The following is a 21,662-nucleotide window of genomic DNA, read 5'->3' as shown; positions in this document are numbered from 1 at the left end:
GTCTTTTCTAGGGCATATACGCATCGTTGAACACGTCACTTCCAAGTCGCCATGCCTCTGATACAAAAGTCAGATTTTGTATACGACAGCGTTTTTTTGGTCAAGAAAGAGCTAAGAAATACTTCTAGGTGGCATGATGGGCACAAAATGCATGTAGAAGGAGGAGGAGGAGGAGGACGAAGAGGAAAGGCAGGGAAATTATGCATGCAGAAGTGTGTTTCGAATATGTAATGGCCTCTATATGCCTTCCCTAGCGCTCAGCGTAACTTGTTGACACTTCTTTTTGCGCACGCATTGCAATGAGAATGTAGAGTCGATCACACTTGTCTAGGGTGCTCGAGTGGTGTGCTGCGAAGGAAATTAAGTTAAATCTTATTGCAGCTGCTTTCCTGGGGATAAGGTGCTGGTGCCTGTGCGGTTCACATGTCGATTAGGTTGCTCTCCAGCACAAGTATTATCAGGGAAAGTCAGCACCTACTTAAAAATTTCGCTTTATTTCCGCCGGACGGCTCCACCCGAGCGCTCTAGACAAGTGTGATCGACTTTTACCTTTCGGGTGTGTTACTTTCTCGCCTAAAAAACAAAAAGACACTAAAAGTGGATTCACGAAGGAAGGGATTCGGGTAAGCATACAGCGGTGGATTCAGACCCGAGGAACTGGGAACAAAGACTAACTTCACATATATTTCGCTTTGTTGTTTTAATCCCTCCTCAAGACGCCTCTAAAGACAGCGAACTTGTGCTGAATTCCCCCGAAAACATTCTCAAAGCTCGCTACATAAAATGTTAGGAGATGAGCAGTAAAATGGCAGAGAATGATGTCCTATAATGAGAAGATATCTTTGCCTCTTTCTTATGCTGCCACTTCATATATTTGTCCACCTTCAAAAAACCATTCGCCTCCCTAGCTATGATGCATTTATTCATTACTGCGGTGCGCCTTAAGGATCTGTCTTTAGCACCATGCATACTCTTTGCGGATTTCGATCTGCAGATCTGTCAGTAGAGTCTGAATTATAAGCGTATGCTCACCTCACATGAAATATACGAAGTACCTGGCGCTGTTACTGAAGTTGTCTTTAGACACCCCTATACACCTCGCATGTGGGAGGTTCGTGGTTCAATCCCCAGTGCCACCGGGTACCCAACGGCGATACAATGGGTACAAACTATCCTCTGGCCTTGTGCTCGGCTTTTTTGGGGTGAAATTCTCGAGAAGAAGAAAAAACCTTGTTTCATGGCGCTCTTTGCCCACAGATGCCCTTGCGCCGTGAAAATTTTTCATCTTTAGAAACCCTGCTTAATAAGAAAGCTGCCAGTGCACGCCGTTAATAATTATTTATTTCTTTTGTTTTTCAGGCTTGGAAACTAGACTGTAAGTAACCTCTTACCTCAAGACCAAGACAAGACCTCTTGTAGAAACATTGGCTAGCAGACTGAGGCTCGATCTCCGCTCAATTTGTTTTATTTTTTTTACTGCAAGACAAACTGTGCATTTTGTCTAGAAACTAGAAAGAAGTGCTACAGACGACCTGATTGTCAGAAATCGCAATGCGTTAACCGTTTTCCACTACCTAGGTTAAATTCGACTGTGCTGTTTCTTCGAGTTTGCTGAGTAGAAAGCCGAACTGCAACGTTCAAAAAATTTCTCGCAACTGCAAGGATTATTCAAGGAACGCTGCTTGTAGCGAGCTTTGTTCTTATTTCATAAGTTTTACCTTTTATTGTTCCTTTGTAATATCGCCCACTGTTATCTCGCTTGCTTTATCCCTCGTGCAGGAGGAACCGTGTGACCTCAACCATGGTGCTAATGTGCTGCTTGGTCGCATTCATTGCCGCGCTAGCGATCATTTCCTCGCTGGCAATTGCATTCGGTAAGCACCAAAAATAAATCGCAGACCTATGGTGAATTTTAAAAGAACTCTAAGCGCCCACCGTCTGTTCTCGCTTACTTTGTTCCTCGTTACACATCTGAGTCAACGAAGAGGGATGCATACTTCTGGCATATGAAAGACGATACCACCATAGGAGCATTGCTTCATTAGACAGATACAACCGAAGACTGCAGTGAAGCCCTGCTTATATATATGCCGGGCACACACCGTTTTTCCGTTATCAAAAAAAAAAAACTGCTACTCCATAAGAAATTATAGGCGTAGAAGCGTAGAAGAGTGAAACATTAAAATGTTTGCTTTGGTTAGAGCTGTGAATCGCTAGCAGAATGACGGAACCACTGCAAATCATACGCCGTTGCTCTCAACTGCTATCTTCTAATTATGTGTCCTACTTTAGGTTTAAGTAACACCAAGCAGGTTAAGGGTATCAGCGTCATATTGAATCATCACCAAAAACTTCCATCTTTATCCCGCTGGCCACTGAGAACATTCTACGAATTTACCAGGTACTGGGAATTCGTGCAGACCAGATATCATGTTGGTTCTCGACCGCAGAGTCATTGTAGAGAGCGATCTCACTTGATACCATGCCAGCTTGATATTGAAGGGGCTCTGAAACACCTTCCGAGGAGAGCACGTCAACTCGCTCACTGACTACACTGTGTTGTCATGAAAACCTGAGCCAAATAATAAATACACTTCTACATGCAGCAGAGGACCCACAATCAAGCGCGAAAGTTGGCGAGTCCTTCCCGGCGACTTTTTCATGCTACCATTCTCCTCTGTCGCTCGCATCTGCGTATACAAGTTGAGAAGTGGCTATTGGTTAGATTTGTTCCTACGTCAGGCAGCTACCGTGGCCGCGGCGAATAATGCGCGTAGCTCCGGCGGGTGAGGAGGATCCGCTCCCGGAGGTGAGGCCGGCGGAGGACCGCCGACCTTCTAGCGTGCAAAATGTGACGAGAGGAGAGGTTCAGGCGCGAAGACGCTGAAATTCAAATTTTGACTACAGATAAGTCAGCTTCTAGAAAGCACATTAAAAATTCTTGCTGGACTGGACAATATTCGTGAAGCGGCGTGCTTTAACATACCAGCCATACTGCAATTTTATTAGAGCCCCTTTCAGAGCGCCTTCAAGAGCTTCGCCGCTTAGGGTGATGCCGACTGCTCTATTTGAGTGCCAGACTCAATTATGCAGCGCCGCAGTTCTGAACCCCTTTACGCACTGGAATGAGTCAGGCTCGTTATAAGACGACTGACATTTCTGGGTCAGAAAAAGTCCAGCTTGTCGAGCGCTTTCTGGCACACACTGTCCGTTCCAAGGCGAGTAGTACTAGTTCAAAGCATTATTTTGTTTGCCGACAGATGGCACAACTGGTACTAAATGGTCATTATGGTACTATTTTCTATGGGCCGAGCCCAGCGGCCCATAGACTTCCTCAAACTTTAGTGGGAAAAGACCTGCCGCCATCCATACAAGTTTCCTAATCAGTTCTTCATCCAACGCATGAAAGTAGACACATGGCATTTTTCTTGGCTTGTGCTGGACTGAACTCGTGTGGTCTGCGATGGTATCCTATAGTTTCGTCACAGTGCTGCTCTTTGTGTGCAAATAAAATTACTTTTGTAATGCTCTTTCTGTACATTAGTTTATTTAAAGCGGATTGATGTTTAGTATTAGGCTCGTGTAGAAATAACCCATCATATTGCTGCTGTTTCCTTCGAAAGAACTCACAGTGTGATGACTGAATACCAAGCGTGTGAAATATTCAGCATACATTCAACCGGCATTCCCTGAGTGGTTGCGTTGCCGCGTCTCCACTTTTCCTTCTAGGGAAGCGTGTGAAACAATATGCACCTGACAGGCGCCGACGTCAGGATGAAATTTAGAATCCTCACTGTAATTACCACAGGCCTACGCAGCCCTTACTAAACAAAATGGCGTCTCCCAACTAAACACGGCATCCTGATGATGTGACTCGGCCGTGGCTGAGTCCGGCGCTTCTTCCTTTCTGAGGCGGCGGCGGAAAATATACTGCTCTAGGGGTAGCTTTGCATAGCACAACATAGTATAGCATAGCACTACACGGCATAGCACGGCGTAGCATAGCATAACATAGCAAAGCATAGCATAGCATAGCATAGCATAGCATAGTATAGTATAGTATAGTGTAGTATAGTATAGTATAGTATAGTATAGTATAGTATAGTATAGTATAGTATAGTATAGTATAGTATAGTATAGTATAGTATAGTATAGAGTAGTGTAGCATAGCATAGAATAGTATAGTGTAGTACAATATTGTATAGTATAGTTTAATATAGTATAGTATATTACAGCAGCATAGCATAGCATAACATAGCACGGCATGACATGGCATGGCCGGACGGAAGGATAGCAGCAGTACACAAAAAAAAACCACAGCAGCTCAAAATTTATTCAGAACCCTACCTTACGGCACCGATCATAACTCTTGTGAGGTTTGGAACATTTGAATCATGTGCTGTACGCCATACATAACCCAATACCTGCAGAGGCAGCCCCATCTCCAGACGCTGCATTCCACGTTGTACTACACGATCTCCACTGTATCGACACTAGCTAAGAAGGGGGGGGGGGCGCAAATGCTGCCATGAACGACGGCGGAAGGCGCGTGCAAAGCCGTCGCTAGAAATGTTACTGACAACGCATCTGCGGTCCATGCACCAGGCATAGATGATGGCTTTGTCCCCGAGACCGAGGCTCCAGACGAAATGGACGAGCTACCTCTGCCACCCCTGGATCCGAAGGAACCGGTGCCGGACGCCACTACTAAGCGGACGACCACGCTCGCACCGACGACGTCAATGAGGACAACGACAACGACAACGACAACAACGACCGAGACCACCTTGCCTACTACTACCGGAACACCGACAGCGTCGACCAAGTCGCCAAGATTGTGTGAGTGTATTGACAGCATTGCATTGACTTGCTTCACTGTTTCGTGCGGATCTGCCGGATCTAAGCTTCACGTTGTCTGTGACGGACCCAGTAGCGGAACGTTGTGAATAAATTTCGACTAGTTGGAGTTCTTTCATGGGCACTGACGTCGCACTGCACACAGGCATTTTCATATTTCATCCTATTAAAATGCGACCGCCGCCACCGGGAGTCGATTCCCCGCCCTTGACCCGGGAAGACAAACACCAATTCTATTGAACCACCGTGCTGGATACACCTACGTACAGCTTGCCGCCGCTAAAATTCGCCAAAACAGTGTTTTTCAGAACTGAACCAAATGAATGTTGTGTTTCTAGTTATGTAAGGTAGCGGCTAATGTGTTCTTGCTCCGCATAATTTTTAATTATACTAAATTGATCAATAAACTTTTCAAATACGTTTTTAAACGCAAGCACGCGAAGGGAAAAGTTGTCGATCGCCTTGAAAAAGACCCGACCTAGGTGCTTGCGACGAGGTACACCTTGAGCGTAAAATGAAGGCCCGCGAGATTTATAACGCGCCAACTGAAAGCATGCTTTCGGCGCCCGAGTACGCGGCGATTCCAATGCTCTTATCCACGAGTTGGAAAATTCTGCCAACTTCGCGCCTTCATCGCTGCACAAGACCATACTTCCCCATTCTGTTGGTTCCGAACTAATCGCCAGCGGCTGCTGACGGCGCACCAAAAAAACACAGAGAACATTAACCATGGTGCTGTTTGGGGAGGCTACCCTCCTGCCTTGAAAACAAGTCATTTTCATCAGCTATTCTAGGAAAACCCTTCTAACGCTGAACGTCTGACGCAGTAAAGCTGGAACCGCATGGCGCGTTTTCCGCGAGCGAAAAACGCGACGCGCGGCGAACGCCCGCGTTGCCGCCGACGCGCGAGCACCCGCACGAAAAAAGGGAGCGGCGCTTTCGCGTCGCGGCGGCATGCTCTCTGCCAGCAAGATAAATACGAAAACGGCGGGTAAACATGTCAAGTTCACACGCTTGTCGAGGCGAATGTACATAGAACAAGCAGGGCAGCCACATCACGTGTGCACAGATTCAGATTTGGTGCATACCGTCTACGCTGAGGGCATCTGCTATATAGCTCGCCAAGCCTGGCCACGTTTCATGTTGTTTTTATAGTTGCGGTCGCGTACGTCCCACAGGACGCGACGCTTCTCCACTTAAGTTATTAGGGCCTAGTTGAAGGTTACTTTGTCCATTTCAGTGAACACGATTCGCGAACGAAATCACGGTAGCACGTGTTTTCTTTGACGCACGCGCAAGTTCAGCCGAGGAAAAAAAAATTGCACCAAAGAGGTCCCGTCGAGATGCGCAGAGAGCAAGGCCATCTGGTGGCAAAACCACAAACCCAAAATGTCACGTGACCAAATGCCACGTGACTTACCTGAACTCTGATTGGCGGACGCGCCGCGTGAGGCGTTTTTTTTTCTACTCCGAGTAGGAGCACGCGGCGGCGCGATTTCGAGACGGATCATACTGGGCACGCGTCAAAAAGACGCGCGCGTCCCATCATCCGCGCGTCAATCGCGCCTGAAATCGCGCCATGCGGTTCCGCCTTAACTCCCGCAGGTGCTGTGGATATATTTGTGCACGCGCCCCTAAATGCTCTAATATTTACTGGATAGACAGAGAAATGTGCAGAACTGTGGACTTTGTAATAAAATGCCCAAACCTGCAACATCATCCGCAGAATCATTTAAATCCGAGCATGCGAAGTGACTGCAAGGAATGGTCTTTTTAAATTCACGCATGCGCTTTTTACGGCAGGTTTGGTACGGCTTTGGTCAGCGCGCATTTCCCTATATTCGTTTATCAATGATCTCTTTAAAACACAGAAGTAGTGCTAGTTTGTTTACATGACTTGTTGTTAAGACATAAGTCAGAAGAAGCCGAATTAAGACACTGAAATATGAATTCACGGCCGCGACTGTCGAATTTCGATGGAGGTGAAATTCTAGAAGCACATGTACTGTGCGATGTCAGTGCACGTTGAAGAACCCCGGGCGGTGGAATTTTCCGGAGCCCTTCACTACGGCGTCCCTCATAGCCAAACTTGCTTTTGGACGTTAAACCCCCATAAACCAAACCAAACCGATGTGAATTAATGATATGCAGAAATGAGGTATCGACAGGAATTGCTTAATAATCATCCTCGAGGATTAATTCTGTTCTGTGAAAACGTGGCATGCTCCTCAATAAGTCTGAAAATCTTAACATTCTTCCCCTTTGGATCACCATCCATCTCTGAAGGGGACACGCTGGCAAGACGGTACCACAATTCAAGAGCTTTCTTTCTGGTTCACGACGTGCTGCACGGGTATCGTTTGTCCGCAGAGGCCACGAGAGGGTTATTTACAGGTCAATAGGAGAAGCGTGTGTACTGTTGTGGATGCATAAGTCGACTGCTGACTACGATGGGCTGCGATAACCATCTCGTGCAGCTATGGATGAGCAACCATTAGTCTGCACAATGGGCTCCAGGACCAACTCGGTGCAGATGTTCCCGCAAGACGGTCTTTGCGAGTACCTCTTCTTCGACTCGGTCGACAAGGACAACCGAAACCCGCTGGCCTTGCCCAACGAATGGGACATCGACCTGCGCGTCTTCCTCAACGCCCCATCCCGGTACAGCACGACGGCCTTCGGTATCGGCTTCGCATTTGAGTAAGTTCGAGATGTCTTGACAGGTTCCACTAGTTTACTGTCCGCCCCAAAGGGTTAAAATATTGGTGGAGTGCACCCCAATACACACCAGATATTCATGCCAAAAACAGCCAAATTTAGCGATATTTGAAAGGCTGCCGATCACAATTCAGCGAATTCTTCTGAGACACTATGGTACTAGATAAGCATCTCTTCTATACGGAGGCCAAACAAAACTGTCCTAAGGAAAGCAGTTTCTTCAGAATTATCCTCTGAAGTAGGTCCTATCAAGTAGGCCCTACCCACTACAATACAATCTCTTGTGCAATTGATAGTGCGACTACACCACAGCGATGTGCATCGATTCACAGAATATTGATTAAGCTTTTGAATGATGCCTGCAGTGTGCTATTTGAACGAGTAGAACGCGCAGAATGCTCGCACGAACGTAAACTAAAATGGAGGATGCTCTCAGCCGGAGTGGGGAAATGAAAACTGGTTTTTTGAGGAAATGAAATGGCGCAGTAACTGTCTCACATCTTTGTGGACACCCGAAATGCGCTGTAAAAGGAGGAGGAAGGTGGAAGGGAAAAAAAGGAGTTGCTGTAGTGGAGGGCTTCGGGATAATATCAACCACATGGGGACCTTTAACGTGCACTGACGTCGCACAGCAAACGGGCGCCTTTTGCACTCCCTCCTTTCTCCCTTCCCTCATGGCGTGGTTCAGGTGTCCAACGGCAAATGAGACAGATAATGCGCCATTTCCTTTCCCCAAAAACGAATTATTATTATTTGCACTTCGCCTCCATCGAAATGAACCCTCGCCTTAACATTTACCTAAGTAAATACCTTGTTTGTAGCAGAGACAATCGATCCGCAATTTTTCATGTCCTTTACGCCCCCTCTCTTTCTACAAATACACATCAAATTGAAGCTGTACTTGTGTACAATTACTACATCTGGGCAATACTTAAATTTGCATAATATTTCTTATCATATGCATCGCGCGCGATAGCGTTAGCTTTTTGTCGCCAGAAAACTCAACCCAATACAAACTCAGCACATAGGTTACAAGCTTCAAAGCAATATGTTGAGCAGTACTGCTTCGTAAGGGCAGAAATCGATGACTCCTGCGCATTCCAGTGACATCGTTCCCGTGTTTCAAGCTGCGTGCATGAATGCTAGGTGATTTGTATTCTTTTAAGCAGCATCGTTTACCTCATTTTGGTTTCAAGTATGCGTCTGCTTACAAACAAATCATAACATCTACGTGGAACTGAATCAGTCAGCAAAAAATGTTATTTTGTACCCTCGCGCAGTATCTTTTATTTATTTACTCCACTGCTAAAATTCATGTGAAGAGTATGCTACGTAAGGAGGTACAGACATTTTTTTTAACATAAAATCTGTAAATACCATTGATGTCAGCAATACGACCTTGCAATACTAAAGCAATAAAATAGTTAACAACCCTCGACACAGTTAATAAAAGAAATAGATATATGAGACAGCAATTCCTAAAATGTAAAATTATGTACCAAAACACACTGGCACTTGAAAAACCCCATAAAGAAAACAGAAATGCTACAAGCCTGGAAAAACAAACCAAATGCTGCACTGAAGATGACAGATTTATTTAATGTGTTGCTACACATCAAATACGATTAGACCCAGAAAGTATGAAAACGCTAACTTGTGCATGATCAACTATTGCGCGCTGCGTATAGCTTTGAGAGACAACGTTTCCCGTGTGGGAGGTGTCGAAATTTATAGCAAAAATTATGACGTTAGAAACTGGCTAAGGGTTTCTCAAGTTAACTTGTGGTTTACAGTCATTCGGCTTGCAGGGCTGGTAGAGATGCCACAATTCTCACCGGCATATTGTGACTGTGATTGGTTCAAGCTTAATAATCCTTATTTTGGCTCGTGTGAAAGTCTGATCTATATGTGGTGCTTCCCGTCGTGTACAGGAAGGCGTTCAGCGTCTACCGGCAGCTGGGAAATACCACCCCGTCACTGCTGCAGCCCTTCTGGCGCAACGACATCTTCCACTTCGGGATCCTGGACACGGCCACCAGGAACCCGTGGCGAGCAGACGTGGAACTGGCCCTGCTCGTACTGAAAGTATGTAGCAGCCGGTCCAAAATGGCCCCCTCTTGTGCAAGACGCGGTGTGGGCCGGGCGATTTTAGTTTCATTAATGCGAAAGCATTATACGGTAATGTCGCGTCAGCAATAAAATAAAAAAAGAGTCCGCAAATATTGTCCGCACGATTATGTCATTCTGTGGAGGAAAATGTGCAGAAGTTTGATTGTGTTAGGTTATGCGTGAGTTGATCTTGAAATGCGAAAAGTTTGGTTGATGAATTGAATTTAGTTAATTAATTTGAATTAATGAAAATAAACGCTGTGTTTGAAGCAGATTTTGTAACACTGATTAGATGTAAAATAGTGTAAATGCTTGAGAAGTCTTATTTAGTATATAAATGTAGAGAAAAACAAAAAAGAAAATAACATAAAAACAAAAATATAAAATATAAATAAAATAAATAACGTAAAGAGAGAACAATTTCAAATACTTAATAAAAATTTCAAAATGAAGAATGGAGGGAAAAAGAGAGGAACGGGAAAGGCTTTCGCATTACCGCTATTAATCAGGCTTAAGTGCAATTGTGTAATTTTTTTCTTCTTACGCTGCCCGCCACCTAACGAATGTCCGAAACCGCAGGTAAGCGGCATCGTCAGGCTTTTAGGCTCGCTTTTGTGAAAGTGATTCGCTCGATGTTTGAAATGTCCCCTTAAGTCATATATGCTCAGCGATGTTCGTTAATAGCTCTTTGTATATGCGTAGCCTCTTCTAGTACCAAATACAACATACTTGGACAAATATGCAGAATATTGAATAACTGTAAGGTACTGGAACAGAAATATTGAAGGTAATGGTTCATTCATCCGATTTGGAGCAAAATCTTTATTTTATAGTGTTTCAATCACTCTACTCAAGCAGTTAAGGCTGCCAGAGAAAACCAATATCGGCCGCTTTTGACGATAGCACGCGCCTTCATAGCAAAAACATTCAACCCTGCCGACAAGAGATCGGCGGATATATTGTTGGTTATAGCGAAATCTTACAATACGAGAAAAAATTGCCCTTATAAGCCCTTTAACGTTCAAAAATGCTTTTATCTAGAATTGTTGCGCATGAGGCAATCTTATAAATATAGGCTAAATGATTGATAAGAACTACGCCGTCGTAATCCTGCAAGCGTTCTGCAACTGTAGGAAAACTCTCCGTTCTAATGCTCTCTTTGTGTGGCTGGCAAAAGAAAACTTGCACAATTTGCAGAACACGAAGCGCCTCTTCTATCTTCTTATCTTGACAACATGTACGTAGCAGCCATCCTTCAAAGCACATTTTTACGCTAAACCTTGGATAACAACGTCCCAATGTGCCGGCGAAGCACCCGCGACGGAGTAAATAACGCGTTTCCTTTCGCGATGATCCTTCTTGGAGTAACTGACGGCGCGGTCGCGGTGCGCCTTCCATTCTAGGAAAATCTGTGAAGGACTTTTCCAATGGATCAATGGGTGTCGCTATATGGCTCTCCGGACTGATTTGTGCGCATGGTGCTAACACAGTGGATGCGGCAGCGTAACCTGTTTGTAACAGTCCGGAGACGAGGCGATCTGACATCTCCCCGGTCCGCTAGGAAGGTCCATAGATAGTCAGGGGACTCTGTTATCTACTTTTCACCAGAAGGCTCGAGTACTGGACAGCGAATTGTCACTCCAGATAGATACAGAGATAAACAGTAAAGCTACGTGTTTGGTTCACGTGACATTCGCTTGACATTGGGACCCCCGCCTGTATACCGAATTTATGTACTTATCCAATATGTACCCAATAAATTCTATATTCTAAACAAAAAATTCAAAAACGTTTCTGAATGAAGGAGACACACTGAGCGTGCGCCATACATGTTTCCAAGATAAGCATGCTATGTTGCGGCTGTCTCGTGATACAATAAAACAAAGGTTTACTGCAGTCCGGCGCGCGATAAAAGCTTATTTTACACTGGTACATACCAGACAGTTTCCGAATACTCCCCGAACTGACATCAACATTTCACTCTTTTCAGGCTCTCGACACGGAAGCTACGATGCAGAGGCGACGGGGCAACCCGTCTTTCATTTTTTTCGCTGGACTGGTTACTGATGACCAGTGGCTACACTTCTATAATGACAAGTTTACGTAAGTGCTGAGGACTGCCAGAGTAACATTTTTCTAAAACTTAGTTGTCATCAAAATTTAGTTTGAAACATGGTCATTCTCAAAAGCTTACGCCTGTTTTTAAGGAACCTATACTCAATATTTGATATCTGAACATTCCTCACCATTCCATTTCGATGCCACACACGCTAGAATGTTCCGGAATTTTTGAGCTGGCAGAATTTAAGACGCTCAGACATTCATCGTGCGCACTGGTTTTTGGAGTAGGAAGTCTGCAAAAAAATTGGAATGCCTCATGTCCTGAAGAGTTTATGCTTTTATTGCTTCTGATGCCGGCAGAAACGCACCTACAAACAATTACGGTGGCATTTAAGGAACTTGCGTGCGAGAAACACGAGAACATTGCAATTCTGTTCAATTCTATTGTAATGCTACGCCATTTCTGCTATAATTTTATTCTATTCCTTCGTAGTCGGTTCAGTTGTAAGTACTAGCACTGATTATTGCTGGTTAACAATTTGTATTTTCCGCCTTTAATGACATCACACAGTTTCGACCAATCCTGTTTTTAACGCAGCGACTTATTTGGCAAAGTCGGGTTTTCTTGTCGATGAGCACCTAATGCTTTCGCATTACCACGCCTCAGTTGGCATTGAGCTCAGACATGCCGCTTACGCGGTGTCAACTGGTACGTTGCAGTTGGTAGCACAAGCATCAATGCCACAGTACGCCATTACAGTGTTTATGTGCCGATGACCACTACGTCTGATGCTGTGGCAAGTCGTAGCATACGTGCCAGAGTACTCAGCTGTCTGAATATTGTTCTGGGTAGGGAGCGTACTTAGTACTTTCTGAACCGTTTACAGGAATACTAGGAAGTACAGTCGAAAGAGAAACATTCGAGTTTCTAAGGTTCAAACGTGTTGACCGTACCAAATACCTGTTTCAGCCTGTCTACATATCGACGAGAAGGAACCACTCATTGAATGTAAAAGAAATGAAATAGCATAGGAAATTTAGTGAAAACGTCACTTTCCAGAAACCACGAACGAATGCAACAGGTTGTCCCAGGAGGAAGTGCCCAAAACGTCTAAGAAATGGTTTGCTTCCCCTCCGTGAAATTCATGTCCTTTTCTTGCCTGATTGTTTGTATACAGTCTGCATCACCCTGCTCTACAGTGCTCGAGCAGTGCGCTCCACGCAATAAAATTTGGTTTCGTTTATAGGGTTTCAATGTCCCAAAGCAACTCAGGCTATGAGAGACGCCGTAGTGAAGGTCTCCGGAAATTTCGACCACCTGGGGTTCTTTAACATGCACTGACGTCACACAGCACACGGGCCTCTGGAATTTCGCCTCCATAGAAATCCGACCGCCACGGCCGGGATCGAACCCGCGTCTTTTGGGTAATAAAATGTAAAATTAGGAAGCAGCAAATGGTTTTCGAGCAAATCGCTTTTGATTACTTTGTTTGTGAGTTTGTGGGGCTCTACTTGCACGCAAGCGTTGCTTGTAAATCGTAGAAGCTGCTCCAAGACGTCGGTTTTTATGCGGAAAACTGCGCCGCTCCAGCGGTCCATACAAGTGTGACGCGGACTGTACAGAAGTAGTTTGTTTTAATTGACTCTGCAAACTGCGCTGAATGGTTTATTGATTTTTTTTTTGGAGGGGGGGGGGAGGGGGGGAGGGGTGTCTGTATTTATGCTCCACCAGCTTTCTATGTTATAACATGGCCCTCCTCCACATATTACAGCAATGTGAGGCACTATGCATAGCTCATATAAAAAATGAAATATAGAAAATGAAAAAGTTTGTCGTATTTATCAGGCAGCGCTTGCAAAGTGTGTAACTGGTTTCGACTGTTTAACACCAACAGCTTCTGTGTCTGCGCAGGAACTTCTATCAGCCGGACCTGTTTATCGCCCAAGGCCACTACTTCTATGGCGACAACATTTTCCGCTTGTGTCGTGTGATGCCCCCCACACTGCTCAGCAGACCGGCGGGGATTGAAGAAACGTACCAGCACGACCTGGTCAGTACCGTGTGCTTACCTCCCACGTCATAGTCTCTTGTTTCTTTTTCAACCAGACATGTTATAACATATCGTTGCGAAATGGTTGAAGAAAATGAAGATGAGAAAATGAAAAAATAGGGATGTCGTGTATCTGGTGCATGTTGTACATTGAGTGTGCCGTTGCGAATAAGAACACGAACACCATAAAACTAACAGATACAACACGTCGCCGAATGATTAGAGTCTTTTTAATTGTGTCCGCGGAAATGATCTCTAATGTGGACAACAATAATTATTGGTCTCAGAAGGCAAGAAAATAAATTTTATGGCAAGGATTGTGCAGCAGGTCACGGTGGGCACTGGGCTTGAAGATACGAAATTTTCAGGAAAAAACTGGCCATAGCTGGCAAAGGGAGCGGCTAATTGGAGGTTACTTAAAGAAGACATTGCCTTGCAGTTTACGTTATGCAGATAATGATACTTTTCTGGAGGCCCCACCTTCCTGTTTAACCTCTTCAGCCGTTTCAGTCCGTCGTCGGAGCTCTTCGCAATAAATGTATTCCAAAGAACTGCTGAGCGCTGATCCAAACCAGGCTATGAGAGCAGGGATAAAACCTGCAGATCGCCGCCAGTTAAGAAAAGGGAAGGCGTCCTTCTTTAAAACGACTTTCTGCGTTCCTTTATTATGTTTGAACATGGCGAGTCCAACGCGCCTGGTTGTAAATCTTGCGCATCACTTTAAAAATCAACCGCTGACGTTTTGCGCTTGAAGACCAACAAATTGTATTTCTTGAGGTCTCAATATATTATTTCGGTCTAAAATATTTGTTTTTGATGGAAACAAAAACTGACACCTGAAAGCACTGATTGTGTGTCTTAAAGTGAACAACCTATATTTTATTTATAAATATAACGTAAATATAACGTGAGTCAGTAAACTCATTCAAGCATCTGTGTCAAGATAATGTGTTAGTCAAGACCCTCAGAATTTCATTTCATCTTTTCCTTTCCTTTAGCAAAGATTCATAATGCAGGGCCTTTCTTAGCTTATTAGCTAATACTGGATATGCAGTTTTTATTTCTGTATTTATCTTTCTTTTTTTTTGCAATGCAAAACATCTATTTCGGTCTGCCCTCTATTTAATTTTTTCTTGATTTTATCCCGTTGCGCCTTAAGCGGTGCGGGCTGGGCATTTTTATTTTTGTTTTTGGAAGCTTTCTCTTAAACTAAATACTAAGTGCACGGTTTTATACTATCTGGCAGCGAGGCGGTGCCCTGAAGGGGAAAATGGCTAGTCGTCGCCGCGGCACCATTCACCCAATGGCTGCCCGGCGCAGCATCGCCATGCTCTGCAGTAAGACAAGAACACGCACCCACGGCGGGGGCGGGGAGAGCAGACAGTTCCGATACGGTGCCAGGCGGCATTCAGTAAATGGTGCCAGGATCGCGGTGGCGCCGGCTCCAAAGGCTATCCTACCCTATTTCTTGCGCAAAAAACGCCGCTTTGAGCCCGTTGTTTGTGCGGAAGCGCATGACAATGAAACAGCTGCACATTGCAGGAACCGTAGCAAAACGTTCCATAAATCTCGACTGGCCTACACTTACCTCTACCATGCTGCTTATATAATCGACGTATTCGAAAGGCTGAATCTGCTGCAGTGGAGGTCTAGCGGTTCGACTACCACCGTGGACACTGAATTTCTTTTTCTTCTTTCTGCCGTTCTTCTCTCTGCACAAAAGGTTGCACCCCTACGTAGCACGAATCTGAAGGACGGTTAATAAAGGATGGCTTTCCGAGCTCTAACATTTAACCTCATTGACTTTTATCCCCGAGAAGGGCTAATAGTTGTGGAAAGTCAATTCGTACCCGAAAAGGCGAAGCCCCGTGCCCCATTTCATCCGAAACCCAAAATCGTGTAAAGCGTAGGATGCACCAATCTGGGGTAAGCATTACGCCCCAAAGCGTAAGCGAAGCTCGGGTGTTACATACTAGTGTCATAGCTTGCACGTGCAGTTCCGAATCGCTGCTGGCTTCGCATCCGTACATCACTAGAAATGTTTGCTGTATGAGTCAGCAAACGAAACTTGGTTCCAGAACAGCTCAATCTTAGCAGCTCGACCTTGTCTCCCCAGAACGTGGCCGCCGGCACCTTGAACCGGCTGTCAGGGCGCGGTCTGCCGATAATCTGGGCTCTGTCGGTGACTATGAAAGGCCGCTGGACGATCGCCCTTCCCTTTCAAGGGTACGACGAGTTCTTCTCGTCCTGCGTGCATAACACAACCGCCGCCTCCTTCGGCAGCTATTCCGAGGTGAGCCACCATAACAGCACACAACTGTGCACAGGGAGGTCTCAAGTTAGTCTTAGCGTACACTACCGTTCAATTTTTAAGAGAACACTTTAGTTTTACTGATAGAAATGGAGCCCCATTGCTTATGCGGGAAAAAAAAATATCGCCGCCCGGACACATCCGGTAAGAAATTATTGCTTTCGAGGTCTTCATGTCGAATGCACTAGGATGCTCTGTGAAGAGCACAAATTTCTATTTATGACAACAAAGTAAATTGACTGCATTGCGATTCGAGGAGACATTCTGTGGCCTCGATGACTTCATGCCAGACTACAGGTGTCGTACGTAGGGTAAATTATGCGTCGTTAACGTGCCAAAGCGGCCCATAGCCTATGAGAGACTCCGCAGTATAGGCCCCCGGACGAATTTCAACCGCTTGGAGTTCTTTAACGCGCACTGATACCGCACAGTAAATGGGCACCTTGCGTTCGCCTTAATCCGAACGCACCTCGCGTGGCCAGGATTGAACCCGTGTCCTGGGACACTGCAGCCGAGTGCTCTAACCACTGAACCAACGTTGCGAGTGTCAAAGTGCCATCAGTTTTGTATCTGATGCAATTGAGATCACGGTGCCGTGTTTGCGATCGCACAGACTGGGTGTCAGGTTTTCAAATCATTTCGTCCCTGGCCGTTCAAAGGTACTGCTAAACCACCCTTCTCTAAAGGACGAAAAACTGTCTGCTCTGAGGGGCCTTACGGGGGTGGGGGGGGGGGGGGGGGGGAATCCGAAGAAGTAACTACTAAAATGCTCCAAAGGAAGAGGCAGGCTAAGCCTACAAGCCTACAACACTGAAGCTTTTATTTTTGCCTGCACAGAAATTTAGGCCTCCACTTACCTTTGAGTCGCGCCTCTAGGATCACCGTATCGATTATCTATGTCGCGTCCAATGTCATTGCTTATGGCAACTCGGTTCGTACAACCATCTTAAAAGGACCTTGGTACAATTTTTCTTTTTGCAAACATGAATTCTTCCTGGCCATTTTAATTTGTCCAGCAGGAAAACACATCTTTTGGTGACAAAATCACATTTGGAAATGTTCCCCTATTCAAGGACTCAGTTAAATTGAGATACGTGTGTTTCTTGTTTTTTTTTATCTACCTTAAAAAAAAACTCAGTTTGCAGCTTTTGTAACGTATTTATTTTTATAATGTGGTAATCTGTTTCTGTAAATCGAATTAATTCTCTGTGTTCCTCAGTGCACAAGCGGCGATTCCCATTATGCATAAAAACGTTCATCCTGTGGTTTAAACTGAAATACATCAGTTGATGTTTTAGCATGAACCTGAACTATTTGTACAGAAAATCTATACAGCGTAAACGTTAATACGCATGTCTGAATCCTTAGTCGACGAGGTTTGTTGGCGACCATTTAAAAAATGCTATATATATGGAGACACAATAGAGCTGAAAAATTATCTGTGGTTTAAACTTCGGTTAACCCTGGTGAGAAGCGAAAGCTTCCTTTGCATGGCTGCGTTAACAAACGCCACACAGACTGCCAAACGGATTGTCTGCAAAGCGTCGATGAAATGCCCGATGCCCGATGGGGCAGTTGCCACCTGCCACGGTGGGCAGATTGTGATGACGTCAGTAGGTCACATGACCTGCCACGTGACTGCAATGACGCTGCCCTCTTGAAAACCTAGCGTAGTGAAGCTTTCGCTTCAAAAGTGACATTCAGGAGTGAAGAACTTTGTGCCATTCAAACTTGCAAGTGAGTTCGATTGTTGGAGAATATGTGCTGTGTGCCTTAGTAAATCAAACTCATCGCCACGCAGGTTTTTGAACCCGTGTAGATGAATTCTAAGCGCTACTCTTGTCTCCTCGCACTGTGGCAGGTCTGCAGAAACGACAGCTTCCTTGAAGCGAGCTACAGCCGTTCGGCTGATGCTGTCTTGGCTGTACACGAGTCAGAACCCGTGCTGTTCGCCTACGACAACGAACTGGGTCTCGCCAGGAAGGTGAGACTGCAGCGGACTCATAAGTGCTCATAAGTGGGTCTACTTTTAGGGGGGGGGGGCGGAGAGGGGGACTGTGTGATGATGATGAAATACCCTTATTATCACCCCTCAAGGAATCAGAGTACGATGACGAATTGTGTCTGGACCGCCGTCATCTTCCTCTTCTTTCAGCAGGCTGGGATCTCTTAGGGTTCCCAGGGCCAGACGGATGACTTTTTGTTCGTCTTCTTTCTGGCTGACTATCAAAGCCTCCCAGGACTCTATATTCCTATAGGCTTGGTTGTAAAAGAATAGCAAACAAACTCATGGGAATGAAGGAGACAAGCCTCTTGAGACTAGTCGAATCAAAGACCGGTGAAAATTAATTGCTTCCTGAACCACTGCCTCATTTTACTAACTGTAGGTTCGGTTCTCTTTTTTTCGGCCCGGGGGTGGGGGGTGGAGGGGTGATTAATCACGTCGCCTGGATATGGGAGACAGAAAGAATAGCTATGTTTTGGAAGCAATTACCAAGATGCAAGAAGAACGGCAAATGCAAAAGCCTTAATTCTTGCTGAGAACCTGAAAGTTTATCCAATCATTAGACAAATAAAAAAATTGAGGCGAGAAAATGACAGAGGAAAAGTTAGGGGAGTCATACAGTTTTCGAATGTGGAGACTTCTCTTATTCCTTGCCAATGCACACCTCGGTTACTTTTGGTGGCTTTTATGACAAGCCAAAAACGCAAAAATTTTTAACAGAACGTTACGGTGCTAGATATCTGCTAAATTATGTTTCGTGAACGGCTATAAATTAAATCCGCACTAAATTAGCCGTTTACTTTTGTTTATTTGCGTTTCTGGCTGTGACATCATTGCATCTTGCACGCGTGTTTTTTGAAACTTGCTCAGAGCGTTTGGTCTAAGGTAAAATGTTGATAGTTAGCTTTTGAGCCTTTATTCGAGCACTGCTAATTTGTGCAGCGTCATCTAGCCCAAAAAAGGAGTAAAACTTACTTAAGTTGAGTATGAAAGCGCAGGTAGATACAGTGCATACGAATACTTGATTCCCACATCAGTCGAAAGGGCCTCTTGACGTCCTGTGATTCATCCAGTCATGTTCGTCATCATTTGTTCACATTTCAAGGCCTCCGGCTGTTCTCATTACCACAGCGTTGTGGTGACATCGAAAAAACATGGCTTCGCGTGTTTCAGTGACTGCAATAATCCTTCCACACCATCACTACCCGTTGGCCGAATGCAGCCAGACTGCCTGTTTTGCCACTTATTCCGGGAACATTTACAGCGACTGCTGTAGATGACATATTTAACGAAATCGTGTCCTCGTCGTCGTACGGGTCGTCTTCAGCACTTGTTCTTTTAAAACATAGCGCAAAAGAAAAAGATACGGATAACACAGATGTGCACGGGACAGGCGCTAACTTGTAACTTTATTTAAGAAAAGCCACCAGTTCGAATATATTGTAGCCGAACACCACTATCAGTTGATGAGCATGCGCAAAGAGGAGCAAAATCAAAATAAATCAAATGAACATAGTGCCAAATATGAAAAGCACGGTGCCGAGATGCAGACGAACAAAAAGGAGACACCACTTAAAAGTTAAAAGCCCAACAAAAACACAGGTAAAAATGAAGAAATAAAATGTAGATCGAGTAAAAGGAGAAAGATGAAGGCATTGTAAAGGGCTCCTGCTCAAAACAAATATGACATCTAAAACTGACCCGAGTAAAAAAGTGAACGAAAGGGAAATTAAAACGAGTGTGCAATGCTCACGCTAAGACAAAAATATGGGGAAAACAGGGCGACTGACAAAGGTCAGTTGGAGTTGTATATTTGAAAAAGAGAGAGCAAGGCGAAAAAAGTAAAAGCTAACCGAAATTATGTCGAAACCGAACAGAAGGCTAGTAAAAGTAAAGAGAAAGACCAAGAACTTAAAAAACAGCAGTCTACAGGGCTCCACGCTAAGCTACTGTTGTTTAAGCACTTGCCCTGTCTTTCCATCTGCTTTCACTCTCGCTCGTCTCCCTCCTGTCTTACTCTTCCTCTCATTACTTTGCGCCAGTGCACCTGTCACGCCGTAAGCCCGCCTCATAAGGATTAATGAGCGTTCATGCGAGACCATGCCTGACGCGCGGTAGCCCGCATGTGACGCGCGCTCATTCTAGAAGCCCGCCATTCCTCCTCGCACCCCTACCCCAGAGGTACTAAACACTCCGACCGGCCCTGGCATTTCCCTCCACCCATGCTATCGACTCAGTTAACACGATAAGAAGGGAATAAGTCCAGTGAATTCAATCACTATGCCATCGGCGTGAGATACCCGGGGTTGTTAAACAGCCCTGGATATCTTTTAGGAGTTTATTGACGTTTTCGGACCTCTATTGATGTCTTATTTTCAGCGCGTTTCTTAAGCGTATTCTGGTTAGATTTCGTCTAAGCGGCTTTTTGTTCACAGAGAACATGATCGCTAGAGAGAATTCGCGCTTCTGGTAACGACGAGAGCCCCGCCGCGGTGGCTCAGTGGTTAGGGCGCTCGACTACTGATCCGGAGTTCCCGGGTTCGATCCCGACCGCGGCGGCTGCGTTTTTATGGAGGAAAAACGCTAAGGCGCCCGTGTGCTGTGCGATGTCAGTGCACGTTAAAGATCCCCAGGTGGTCGAAATTATTCCGCAGCCCTCCACTACGGCACCTCCTTCTTCCTTTCTTCTTTCACTCCCTCCTTTATCCCTTCCCTTACGGCGCGGTTCAGGTGTCCAACGATATATGAGACAGATACTGCGCCATTTCCTTTCCCCCAAAACCCAATTATTATTATTATTATTATTATTATTATTATTATTATTATTATTATTATTATTATTATTATTATTATTATTATTATTATTATTATTATTATTATTATTAATATTAGCGACGAGAAAGTTTACTTTTTTTTCCTCAGTTAGCCTTCCATTACACTTCTCCTTTTTCCCCGCAGCTGTGCACCGTGAAGGCTCAGCGGTTGTCCCTGCGTTTCGGCATCGCGGTGTACGACCTGGACTACGAGGACTTCTCCAACTTCTGCGGGCCGCTGAACAAGTTCGGGGCCTTCTCGCGGCTCCACGCGATTCGCAGCATCCTCAACTTCTACAGGACCAAGTTCAACCGCTTTGCAGATTTGAGACCCTGCTGGCAATTCGTCCCTCGACACGCCCTCACTGAAATTGAGTAGTAAGAAGAATTGAATGAATAAATGTAAGGGCCCATGCTCATTGCATGAGCCAGCGGGGAAGAAATTGAGATTCGGTCACCTTTCGTTGTTGAACATCAGCAAGCAGCGCGCTCTTATTACAGTTCTAGTTGTATTAGCCCTAGTTCCCCCGGTTTCGCATCGTCGTCGGTGTCGTCGCGGTCCCGCTAGCGTGCCCCCCCCCCCCCCCCCCGGTGGAACAAAAACAAAAATATTGCATGACTTTGCGAGGACTTTGCCTCACGACGTCCCCTTTGGTTTGCTTTCCCGCGATGCACCCTCCCTGGTTAATTAGTTTACGTTCTTAAAAAGGGAGGGCGCAGGAATCGCAGCGACAAGA

General features: G+C 45.2%; 1 protein-coding gene across 1 annotated transcript; it reads left to right on the top strand.

Moving 5' to 3' along the window:
• Nucleotides 1-1,631: 1,631 nt before the first annotated feature.
• Nucleotides 1,632-21,325, top strand: LOC144096994 (uncharacterized). The gene is made up of 9 exons (XM_077629799.1): nucleotides 1,632-1,874; nucleotides 4,606-4,839; nucleotides 7,335-7,557; nucleotides 9,507-9,660; nucleotides 11,675-11,787; nucleotides 13,658-13,796; nucleotides 15,913-16,089; nucleotides 17,969-18,091; nucleotides 21,071-21,325. The coding sequence occupies exons 1-9, from the start codon at nucleotides 1,802-1,804 to the stop codon at nucleotides 21,302-21,304; spliced, it is 1,470 nt and encodes a 489-aa protein (XP_077485925.1). The 5' UTR covers nucleotides 1,632-1,801; the 3' UTR covers nucleotides 21,305-21,325.
• The last annotated feature ends 337 nt before the right edge of the window (nucleotides 21,326-21,662 follow it).

This window comes from Amblyomma americanum, chromosome 7 (assembly GCF_052857255.1).
Source record: "Amblyomma americanum isolate KBUSLIRL-KWMA chromosome 7, ASM5285725v1, whole genome shotgun sequence".
NCBI classification, from domain to species: domain Eukaryota; kingdom Metazoa; phylum Arthropoda; class Arachnida; order Ixodida; family Ixodidae; genus Amblyomma; species Amblyomma americanum.
This window is presented reverse-complemented; position numbering and strand designations above follow the sequence as displayed.

What these genes read in the sequence shown, in the direction of transcription:
- LOC144096994 (XM_077629799.1), top strand. Translation starts at nt 1,802, where the DNA reads ATGGTGCTAATGTGCTGCTTGGTCGCATTCATTGCCGCGCTAGCGATC. An exon ending in TGGCCCTGCTCGTACTGAAA is followed by an intron (nt 9,661 to 11,674) that starts GTATGTAGCAGC and finishes CACTCTTTTCAG; the next exon opens with GCTCTCGACACGGAAGCTAC. An exon ending in AAACGTACCAGCACGACCTG is followed by an intron (nt 13,797 to 15,912) that starts GTCAGTACCGTG and finishes TTGTCTCCCCAG; the next exon opens with AACGTGGCCGCCGGCACCTT.